The following is a 12,452-nucleotide window of genomic DNA, read 5'->3' as shown; positions in this document are numbered from 1 at the left end:
CGGTGTGATATTTTTGATAAGGTGTGATATCTTTGATAAGGTGTGATATTTTTGATAAGGTGTGATATTTCTGATATGGTGTGATATCTTTTCATAAGGTGTGATATCTCTTATATGGTGTGATAAGGTGTGATATCTTTGATAAGGTGTGATATATTTGATAAGGTGTGATATCTTTGATAAGGTGTGATATCTCTGATATGGTGTGATATCTTTTCATAAGGTGTGATATCTCTGATACGGTGTGATATCTTTTCATAAGGTGTGATATCTCTGATACGGTGTGATAAGGTGTGATATCTTTGATAAGGTGTGATCACGGCCGGCCTTTGACCTGAGCGACCGGAGCGGTCGCTCAGGGCGCCCACCAGCCAAGGGCGCACATGCGCAGGGCTTTCTATTCCCCGCGTCTCCCTCCCATCCCATCCCCGGCACTCACTCTCAGCCCTGTGTTAGTTCAGCCGTGGGCTACCCGGCAGCAGTGATGACAGAGGGAGCCCAGTGGTGGCGCTGTGTATCTAAAATACAGGAAGTGCTTTCCTGAATGAGCACTTCCTGTATTTGAAGTATACAGGCTTCACTCGCTCTATCATCACTGCTGCTGGGCCACCCACCGCTGAACTAACACAGGGCTGACAGTGAGTGCCAGGGATGGAGGGAGCCACGAGTGAGGGGAAGTTATTTTGATGCAGCCCACAGGTCTGTGTGTGCAGTAGCACACCGCCCCAGCTCCCCCAGAGTGCCCAGTCTTTCTCTCCCACCTCTATCCATCATCCATCCCTATCTGTCTCTCTCTCCCCTCCACCCATTCCTATCTATCTGTCTATCTCTCTCTCCCTCCCCTCCATCCATCCCTATCTATCTGTCTAGCTCTCTCTCTCTCCATCCATCCCTATCTGTCCCTCTCTCTCTCCATCCATCCCTATCTGTCCCTCTCTCTCCATCCATCCCTATCTGTCCCTCTCTCTCCATCCATCCATCCATCCATCCCTATCTGTCCCTCTCTGTCCATCCATCCATCCCCATCTGTCCCTCTCTGTCCATCCATCCATCCCCATCTGTCCCTCTCTCTCTCCGTCCATCCATCCCTCTCTCTCTCCATCCATCCCTATCTGTCCCTCTCTCTCTCTCTCCATCCATCCATCCCTATCTGTCCCTCTCTCCATCCATCCATCCATCCCTATCTGTCCCTCTCTCTCTCCATCCATCCATCCCTATCTGTGTCCCTCTCTCTCTCTCTCTCCATCCATTCATCCCTATCTGTGTCTCTCTCTCTCTCTCTCTCTCTCTCTCTCCATCCATTCATCCATATCTGTGTCTCTCTCTCTCTCTCTCTCTCTCTCTCTCTCTCTCTCTCCATCCATTCATCCCTATCTGTGTCCCTCTCTCTCTCTCCATCCATTCATCCCTATCTGTGTCTTTCTTGCTCTCTCTATGTATATATACCTGTCTGTCTGTCCATCCCTTTCTCCCTATTCATCCACCCCTATATTATCTATTCAGACTTTCCCAGGAGAAAATTGCATATGGGCCTGTGTGTGGGTGTATGCAAAGAGGATGGGGGCACCAAAATCAGGCTTCGCTCAGGGCGCTGTGAAACCTAAGGCCGGCCCTGGGTGTGATATATTTGATAAGGTGTGATATATTTGATAAGGTGTGATATCTTTTCATAAGGTGTGATATCTCTGATACGGTGTGATATCTTTGATAAGGTGTGATATCTTTTCATAAGGTGTGATATCTCTGATACGGTGTGATATCTTTGATAAGGTGTGATATATTTGATAAGGTGTAATATATTTGATAAGGGGTGATATCTTTGATAAGGTGTAATATCTTTGATACGGTGTGATATCTTTGATACGGTGTAATATTTTTAATAAGGTGTGATATCTTTGATAAGGTGTGATATTTTTGATAAGGTGTGATATCTTTTCATAAGGTGTGATATCTCTGATACGGTGTGATATCTCTGATACGGTGTGATATCTTTGATAAGGTGTGATATCTTTGATAAGGTGTGATATTTTTGACAAGGTGTGATATCTTTCATACGGTGTGATATTTTTGATACGGTGTGATATTTGAGTTATCGCGGTTTAGTGAATCAAACCCATCATGTGAATATGCCATTAGGAGTTTCATAGCACAGGGGAGGAAACCATTTGCACTCACACATTTCAGTTTGAAAGAAAAAAAATGTATATACTGTTTATATTTTTATTCATAAAGCAGCCATTTGCTAGCTGCCTGGACTCACTTGCTGGCTGCTCCTGACACACTGGCTGTGGGTCACTTGTGTAGAGTGTGGTCTCCCCTCCTGCAGAGCAGTCTGTGATGTTCCAGTGGCTGTCCTGCACTAATTGTGTGCTGCCTGGGAGACTAATGAGAACTGTGGAGAGATAGCCAGGTCACCGTCCTGTTGGGGTCAGGACACTACGGCTTCTGGCAGCTGGCTGCAATCTGTATGCAGATGGAGCTAGTACAGAGCTGCGGCTGCCTCTCTCACTTTCTGAGCAAGCTGAAGAGAGGTACTGGCAGCGCTCACTCACAGGACGGACAGGAGGAGGGAGGAGAATGCTGGATTTCAGCTTCTGCCACTAAAATGATGGGATTTTTTTTAAGGTACAGGAGTCTCAAGGGGATATTCCAGGCATTGGTAATCCCCTGCTGAATGCGCCAGTGGGATCCCCCTTAATTCTATTTACCAACTCCTACAGACAACCACAGTAGGAAACTGAACTTGCACATGAACCTGTGTGGATACACTACTTGCCTGGCACCTTGTCATGTTGATTGCAGTTTTGAATCTTGCTTGAATATTCTTTGGAGAGAGGTCCATATTCCTTAAAGGAACACGATCGTGAAAAATGTAAACATTTAAAATACATGTAAAGGCACACACATAAGAAGTATGTTTTTTCCTTAGTAAAGTCATAGACATAAGTCATGCCATAAAGCCATAAATGACTTATCTCCTATGTTGCTGTCACTTACATTAGGTAGTAGAAATCTAACAGAACCGACAAGTTTTGGATCAGTGCATCTCTTTATGAGGAAATCTCAGCATGGTTTTTAATCATTATAAAGACTCTCCCTGAAAAGGATTTATACAAATATACTGTCCAGCCCCCATGCTCACTGCACAATTGTTGGTAGTTGAACGGAGCAACTACCATTCACTAAGTGCTTTTGAAAATCAATAAAAACCTTGATAACCCCCCATGAGCACATGGACTAGTTCAAAACCTGTCAGTTATGTCAGATTTATACTAGCCACTGTAAGTGACAGCAACATAGGAAAAAATGTATTTTACGACTCATTTTACTCTAAAAGAAAAATACTTCTTAACTGTATGAATTCACATGTACTTAAAATTTTACATTTTTCACAATAGTGGTCCATTAAGCTGTTTGTTTAATTGGTTTACCAATGCTGGCCATGACTGTGTCTACAGGTTTTACTGGAACTTGCAGGAGACTGACACAGTTTACTGGAACTTACCTGAATGTCACACTATGGCTAATAATACCAAGCTTGAAAGTTGCATAACCCAGCTTCAAATCCATAGTCAATGAAACAAAAATGGGCTGGTAGCAGGAAATCATCTGAGGTGAAAAGCTTGAAGAGGATGGACATCTCACCAGAGGGTCTTCAAGCAAGATGGACATCTGCATTTACCATGGAAGGTCCCACACTGCAGTCAAATTCAAACTGCAGGGTTCAAACACTAGAGGTCTGACAGCATACACCCTGGAACCTCTATTATTTTAACTGTAGCTTGTGTCACTCGACCAGAAAGAGAAGAGGACACAGTGAGGAGGAAACATGAACCACCAGATTTGGGAGGACATACACCAGTGGGACAGGTGAGAGCTTTGCTGCCTGGGGGAACACCAATAGGGGCAGACACAGGCGGCAGCTCCACAAAATTTAAATAAACTTTGAGCTGGAATCAATTGAATATCTGTGTACTGTGTGTGGGCAGGCAATAAATCCATGATCAGATTTGATCTTAGAGGGATCTATCTGATGGTCAATCTGGTGGCCATCTATAGGGGTATTAACATGTGAGAGAAGCTTCTTACCAGAATGCCAACATTGTTTATGTAAAGACTACTAGAAACAGTAAACATGTACCAGGCACAGGTGAAACTTGATAAATTAAAATATCACGCAAAAGTCCATTTATTTCAGTCATTTAACTTAAAGGACTTCCGAGGTCAAATGTTAAAAAAAGTGAAATACCTGGTTCGTTTTTGTAGGCACGGAGGATGCCGTCCGCGCCCTCCGTGCCATTCGGCCGGGTCCCCGCCGCTCAATAGCCCCCCCGGGCCGCTCCCGACCCCCCGACTTGGGTCGGGCTCTCCTGTTTGCACTAATATGGCTGCGCAGTCCGCATAGCCGCGAGTGCGGCTGCGCAGCTCTAGGGCCAGCCCCCCGATCCACGCTACAGACTGTTTCTTGTTGCGTGGATCGGGGGGTTGGCCCTAGAGCTGCGCAGCCGCACTCGCGGCTATGCGGACTGCGCAGCCGCGGCCAGCTCCGGCGGCCATATTAGTGCAGGCAGGAGAGCCTGACCCAGGCCGTGGGGTCGGGTGCGGCCCGGGGGCTTTTGAGCAGCGGGGACCCAGCAGAATGGCACTGAGGGCGCTGACGGCGTCCTCCGTGCCTACAAAAGCGAGCCAGGTATTTCACTTTTTTAACATTTGGCCTCGGAAGTCCTTTAAAATGTGAAACTAATAAATTTAATGTACATGACTCATTACATTAAAAGTGAGATATTTCAATCAGAAATAAGCATGTCTGACCATCCCTATCCAAAACATCTGCAAAGTGTTCCTATTTCCAGTATTAGTTTCAACTTTTAAGCTGAATTACTTAAATAAACTGACTTTTGCATGATATTCTAATTTTATCGAGTTTCACCTGTATAAAACTGCAAACTTTGACATGGTTGTTTTTAATATTAGCTTCAGTAAACATGAAACATGAAATAGTATAAGCATTAGTAAATGACCTCTTTGTAGATTTCACTATTTGCATTATTTTCAGATCCCGGTGTCTCGATGCTCAGCACCCTGTTTGCCCGGAAGCCGGAAAAAACCTGGATCCTCAATCCACAAATGCTGCTATGAGTGTGTCTCCTGTGCAGAGGGGGAGATCTCCAACACCTACGGTATAGTATGCAGCTGCTGCTGAGTTCAGCAACATAATTAATCTAACATTTAACTACATTTCCCTAAAAAAAATTATAAATTACCAATTTATCTATATATAATCAGTATAAGTGTTTTTTTTTTATTTTATTAGCAAGAGGTTTCCAATCTGTAGTAGAACAACGTTAATGTAAAGCAATCCTCAGTGCCAACAAAAGTTTCTCAGTCCTGAGTTTCTTACTCAGGACAGCAACCTGCATCTACCCGGTGCTCAAGAGACAACGGGTGGCCACCACCGCCAAAACGTAAGCTGGGGTCAGGTGCTGTCTTTCACAAATGGGCATAAGCTTTAAACAATACAAATTGGATGAAAACACTTTGTGGGTCCATGCAAATTGGAGCCGGGTGAATAAACTTGCATCAAACACATACAAGAGTGTTCAGTGCAGTCGTCAGAATGAAGTCATCAAATAGCCAGTTCTCTTGCCCAACCAGTTTAAGCCTGGTTCCATCATCAGGGGTATAGGAGAAAAGGCACAAATATAACCCCTTTTGCAAAAGACAGCACCTGACCCCAGCTTATGTTTTGGTGGTGGTTGTCACTCGTTGTCTCTTAAGCACTGGATGGCTGCCGGTTTCTGACCTGAGTGTGGGAAACTCAGGATTCTGTTTCATAGGTATCACTATGACTGAAGTGACTGATCTCTCCCCGATCTTCCATTCTATTTAAATGTATGGAATGTCCAGAAACTCAAAGTATCACTCCAAAAAGTACAGGGTGAACAGAAGCGCCAAAAGAGTAAAAATAGATAAAACTTTTAAAACATGGGGAGGCAGTGGTGGACTTACCTCCTCCAAGTAGACACAAAAATGTATTAACGTTTAAAACATAGAAAATGTATTAATACACTCCAAGGTTCTTTGCAATGCGTTTCACAGGTAAGACCCTGCTTCATCAGGAAATCGTGTAGGAGAACCGTATTTTCTGCCGTATAAGACACACTTTTTCTCCCCAAAAAATGGGTAGAAAAAGTCCCTATCTTTTATATGGCAAAGGCAGGGAATCCCTGACTTTTGAATGGCTGCCAATACAAACCACCGACATCGGGGATTCCCTGCCTTTGTGCCCGCTGTGAGTCTCCGGGGCCACCCGTGCCAGAGTGGCAGTGGCTTACCTCACCAACATGCCCGCAGAGATTGAAGACAACCGGATTCCCTGTGTGGCTTCCTCTAGTGCCAGCTGATAAATAATGATGCGTCATTAGAAGCCGGCACTAGAGGAAGTCGCATGGAGAAGGATGTCTTCAGTCTCCGTGGGCATGTTGGTGAGGTAAGCCGCTGCTCACATGAGGGGGGGCCTGGAGACTCAAGAAGGAGGGAGGAGAGACAAGTGTGGGGGGGGGGGTGGGGAACAGCCACAATGGGGACACATTAAGTAGATAGAAGGAGGCATCCGGGAGAGTGGAAAAAGCATGGGGAAAGAGTCATGGGGATAGAGGAGGAGGCATGGGGACAGAGGAAGAGGCATGGGGAGAGAGGAAGAGGCATGGGAGGACAGAAGGAGGCATGAGGAGAGAGGAAGAGGCATGGGGATTGGGGACAAGAGGGGGCATGGGGGAGATAGGAGGAGGCATGGGGGAGACAGGAGGAGGCATGGGGGAGACAGGAGGAGGCATGGGGAGATCGGAGGAGGCATGGGGAGACAGGAGGAGGCTTGGGGAGACAGGAGGAGGCATGGGGAGACAGGAGGAGGCATGGGGGAGATAGGAGGAGGCATGGGGGAGACAGGAGGGGGCATGGGGAGACAGGAGGAGGCATGGGGGAGACAGGAGGAGGCTTGGGGGAGACAGGAGGAGGCATGGGGAGACAGGAGGAGGCATGGGGGAGATAGGAGGAGGCATGGGGGAGACAGGAGGGGGCATGGGGAGAAAGGAGGAGGCATGGGGGAGACAGGAGGAGGCATAGGGGAGAAAGGAGGAGGCATGGGGAAGACTGGAGGAGGCATGGGGAGACAGGAGGAGGCATGGGGGAGATAGGAGGAGGCATGGGGAGACAGGAGGAGGCATGAGGAGACAGAAGGAGGCATGAGGAGACAGAAGGAGGCATTGGGGAGACAGGAGGAGGCATGGGGAGATAGGAGGAGGCATGAAGAGACAGGAGAAGGCATGGGGGAGACAGGAGGGGGCATGGGGAGACAGGAGGGGCATGGGGGAGACAGGAGGAGGCATGGGAAGACAGGAGGAGGCATAAGAGAAACAGGAGATGGCAGGGGGGAGACATGGGGGAAACATGAGGGGACATAGGAGGACACATGAGGACACAGGAGGACACCATTTGGGGGATAACATGTACAAGACACTCCTGGAATATGGACGCAGGTTTAGTTTATATTTGTTTCCCCTTGTTTGTGCCCTCTAAGCCTAGGTGCGTCTTATATTCTGGAGCATCTTATATGGCAGAAAATACAGTGTATGGCTGTGGGTCAGAGACAATAGACTTAGAAGCAGCACATGCACACATGGTTACAGTAATTTACAATGAGAAAAAAATATATAGAGTGCAGTACAACAAGGTGTGAAGTCATAAATGAATAGCTATATCTAACACAAATGAATAAAACAGCAATCAATGACTAGAAGCAGTGATGAGTGAAAATGGCAGCACTCTTCTCGCACCAATCTTCGCTAAAATAATGTAAAACTCGATTTTCAAGCGAAAATTCACTGAAAATATGTTTTTTTTATCTGTGATTTTTTGCGGTAAAATATAGTTGTCACGTTTTTGCAGAGAAATAGTTGCGGTAAAAATTATTGTTTTCCATTTTTCATGTTTTCGCTGTAAAAATATAGATTAGCTGCATTTAATAGGATAATTTTTACCCCCCCCCCCCCCCCCCAAAAAAAAAAACAAAAAAAAAACAATATTGTACTGCGTAAAACACGAATATCAAAACATATTTTCATTGAATTTTAGCTCAAAAATCGAGTTTTACATTAATTTTGCAAAGATTGGTGCGAGAAAAGTGTTGGCATTTTCACTCTTCTAGTCATTTATTGCTGTTTTATTAATTTGTGTTAGATATAGCTATTTATTTATTACTTCATACCTTGTTGTACCGCACTCTATATACTGTATTTTTCGGAATATAAAACGCACTTTTTCTCCCCCAAAAATGGGGAGAAAAAGTCCCTGCGTTTTATATTCCAAAGGCAGGGAATCTCCGACTTAAAAACGCCCGCCGATACGTACCGCCGACCCGCCGCTATGTCGGGGACTCCCTGCCTTGTCCCCCTGTGTGGTCTGTCGGCCCCCGCTCCCCCGGTAACAATAACTGCAGAGCAACTCACCTCCCTATGGATTCCAGCGCTGGGAGGTCCTCTACGCGTCCATCTTGTCAGCGCTACTCCCCCTTGTGATGGCTCATGTTAATGATTCAATGAGTCATTCCCCATGACTCAATGAGTCATTCCTCATGACTCAATGAGTCATTAACATGAGCCGTCAGGTGGAGCAGACTGCAGATCGTCGCCACTGGAGGAAGGTGAGCCGCTCTGCCACTAATGATTTTCTTTACAGGTGTAGCACTGACAAGATGGACACGGAGAGGACCTCCCAGCGCTGGAATCCTTAGGAAGGTGAGTCGCTCCGCATTTATTATTACCCGAGGGAGCAGAGACATGTGGGGGGAGCGGGCTGGAACAGAGACATACAGGGAGGGGAGGGGGGGTGAGGGGGCTGGAGTGAAGACATGCAGGGAGGGAGGGGAAAGGGGGCTGGAGTGGAGACATGCTGGGAGGGGGCTGGAGCGGAGACATGGGAGGGCTAGAACAGACACAGAGAGGAAGACAACATAGGGGCTAAATGGGGCACAGAAACACACATAGGGGAGCAGGAGGGGACACAGACAGACATAGGAGGGGACATAGGGACTGGGGGACCACACAGATGGGCTGAAGGGGACACACACACACAGGAGAGGAGGGGACACATAGGGTCAGGAGGACAGGACCACACAGGAGGGCAGAGTAGACACAGGGGGACTGGAGGACCACACAGGGGGCCAGAAGGGGGACACATAGTGAAGATAGGAGGACAATGGGGGAGGACATGTATAAGATGCTCCTAGAACATGGACGCACCAGGTTTGTGTATATATTTTTTTCCCCTGATTTTTGCCCTCTAAACCTAGGTCCGTCTTATATTCTGGAGCGTCTTATATTCCAAAAAATACGGTATACTGTTTTCATTGTAAACTACTGTAACCATGTGTGCATGTGCTGGTTCTAAGTCTATTGTCTCTGACCCACAGCCATATACTCCTACCCCATTGCCTGATGAAGCAGGGTCATATCTGCGAAACACGTTGCAAAGAACCTTGGAGTGTATTAATACATTTTCTATGTTTTAAACATTATTACATTTTTGTGTCTACTTGGAGGAGGTAAGTCCACCACTGCCTCCCCATGTTTTAAAAGTTTTATCAATTTTATGCCGTACTGCCACCTTTTGGCTCTGGAGAATTTTGACTACACTAAGACTACCATGGAACCAAGTATGCAGGTTCCAAGATTATAGTATCTCACAAAAATAAGTACTCCTCTTAAATTTTTGTGAGTATTTTTTATCATAGCTTTTCATGGAACAACACTGAAGATATAACACCGAACACTCGCAATCCAGTGCAGGAGACTTGGATGCAACCAGCGCCACCATAGACCATAAAAGGAATTACAGCTATAGCTGTGCACAGTGAGTAACTTCAGTGCCGTCAGAAGACAGAGCTGAAATTACTTTTAAAACATTGTAATTTAGCCTCCATCACTCTCATACTCATATAACACTTTAAAACAATGTAACATAGTCAGTGTCCCTTCAAAATAACTCAATACACAGCCGCTAATGTCAAAAGTGCCAGACTACCATTCATATTTACTTTAAGACTGATTTATTTTTTTTCTTCTGATATGTTGATAAATAATTATATTATTATCATTACAGTATTATTATTATTATCATTATTGTTATTATTATTATTTCCTCTGCCTGCAGACAGTGAGAACTGCATGAAATGTCCTGATGAAGAATGGCCAAATGAGAAGAAGGATCGCTGTGTTCCAAAATTTGTGGAGTTTCTCTCCTACACGGATGATACAATTACTGCAGTATTTTCATCTGTCTCCATCCTCTGTTGCCTTCTGGCTGCTTTAATACTCGGGATGTTTGTTTACTACTTAGACACCCCTATTGTTAAAGCTAATAACAGGAACCTGAGCTATGTTCTCCTGGTGTCCATCATGCTGAGCTTCCTCTGTGTCTTCTTGTTCCTTGGTCCTCCAGTAGATGTAACCTGCAGGCTACGTGTGACATCTTTTGGTGTCATCTTCTCAGCAGCTGTCTCTTCACTACTGGCTAAAAGTATCATGGTCTGTATTGCTTTCAGAGCCAGCAAGCCAGGGAGTTTCTGGAAGAAATGGATTGGAACAAAATTATCTCATTCTATAGTATGTGTCTGCTTGTTGGTCCAAGTAATTATCTGTGTCACTTGGTTGTCTGTATCTCCCCCCTTTGTGGAGAGAGATACTCACTCTTATCAGGAAAAGATCATAGTTCAATGTAATGAAGGGTCAGTAATTGGGTTCTACACTGTTCTGGGATATATGGGGATTCTAGCTGCCATTAGTTACATTATAGCTTTCTTAGCCAGGACATTACCGGACAGCTTTAATGAAGCCAAATACATCACGTTCAGCATGCTGGTGTTCTGCAGTGTCTGGATTGCCATGATCCCGGCCTATCTCAGCACCAGAGGGAAATACATGGTGGCTGTGCAGGTTTTTGCCATTATGGCATCCAGTGCTGGACTCCTTGGCTGTGTTTTTTTCCCAAAATGTTACATCATTCTGTTTAGAACTGACCTCAATACAAAAATAGGTTTGCTTAGAGACAGGAAAAAATAATCATATAGTGCTGTATAGGTGTTGATGACTTTGTAAAACAAAATTACATGTGTAAATTAGTAAATAAAATACATTCTGAATGATGAATAGGTAAGCTTTCCCCATATATTGTTTTACTCTTGTTGCACTTAAAATTTAATGCAAATTTTACTGTAGTCTAACCTTATATGTTCATTTGTTGTACGGTAGACAGACATTAGTAGTGTGTTCAACACCTAATTAGTGCATATTAAATATCAGATGACATGATGGGGGTGTGAGACATGAAGACACACATGCAAAAATGACAAAGTTCTGGTACACAAAGCGCAATCTGTACTTTGAGTTGTGTAGCAGAAACCACAAAGAAACAGGTGATGTGCTTGATACAGATGAGCTTCTGATCACAGATTGGAAATTGTCAGTGAAAATTGTAGTGAGAAAAATCAGAATCCTGCGGAATATTGCATAACTGAGACTCTGAATTTTTAGACCAGTAACAAGACCCGGAAGTATTGGACCAATCAGAGAATCCTTATTGTACTGAGGAAAGCGGGATTCTGCCGAATACCGAGTATCAAGAGTAATGATGTTTTGGCCAGTCACAAGACTCGGTGGTCATAGGTTAATCAGAGAATTTGGAAGTGGAGACTGGATGGGGACTGACGCACACAAATAATAAAAATCAGCAACAAATCAAATCAAAATATATACAACAGGAAACCATCAAACCTGAAATTTAACTTTCTTCCTTTTAATATTCAAAAAATTGCAAAAAGTATACAAAATTCTCTAGCCCGAAAATTCATCTATAGACATATTTCATTCAAAACAGGTAGAAAATACACGTTAAAGGCAACAATGTCGACTAGTTTTGCGTTGAAATGACTCTTCTTCAGGCCTTTACACATTCAAAGTTTATCTAGCAAGTATAAAATACAAAATATTACTACCACGTCAAATGATATAAACAAAGAAGGATAGCATAAAAGATCCCCACAAAGATAGATAAATCCACGGTGAAATAAATGACCAGTGACTAGAGGCATAGAAATAGTAACTAGAGAGACCCAAGGTGTGAAAAGAGAATGAACAGATGCCTGAATTTCATAAATTGACAATAAAAATCAGGGATCATCTAGACAATCATTAATCCAGGGGGTGCCACCTGAAGCAAAAACAGGTACCACGAAAGAACTAACCAAATGGCAAAAATGAATATATAAAACACCACAATGATACAAGCAAAAGAATATATCTGTAATGATCTTACCTCATTCCGGCGGGTCCCGCGACATCTCCCGCGGCGTCTCCAGCGGGACTCGCTCGCACAGGAGATCTCCAGTGCCATCAGCT

The 12,452-nt window shown here is 44.5% G+C and overlaps 1 protein-coding gene across 1 annotated transcript in view; it reads left to right on the top strand.

Moving 5' to 3' along the window:
- The window catches only part of LOC137509457 (vomeronasal type-2 receptor 26-like), a 33,809-nt gene extending 22,692 nt beyond the window's left edge, over positions 1–11,117 (top strand). The window contains exons 3-4 of the mRNA XM_068233868.1: positions 5,057–5,180; positions 10,210–11,117. Of these exons, the coding sequence (XP_068089969.1) occupies positions 5,057–5,180; positions 10,210–11,117 (1,032 nt within the window). The remainder of the gene's footprint in view (positions 1–5,056; positions 5,181–10,209) is intronic.
- Positions 11,118–12,452: the final 1,335 nt, after the last annotated feature.

The sequence above is a fragment of the Hyperolius riggenbachi genome, chromosome 1 (assembly GCF_040937935.1).
Source record: "Hyperolius riggenbachi isolate aHypRig1 chromosome 1, aHypRig1.pri, whole genome shotgun sequence".
NCBI classification, from domain to species: Eukaryota; Metazoa; Chordata; class Amphibia; order Anura; family Hyperoliidae; genus Hyperolius; species Hyperolius riggenbachi.
Note: the sequence above shows the minus strand (reverse complement) of the source record. Positions and strands in the feature narration are given on the sequence as shown.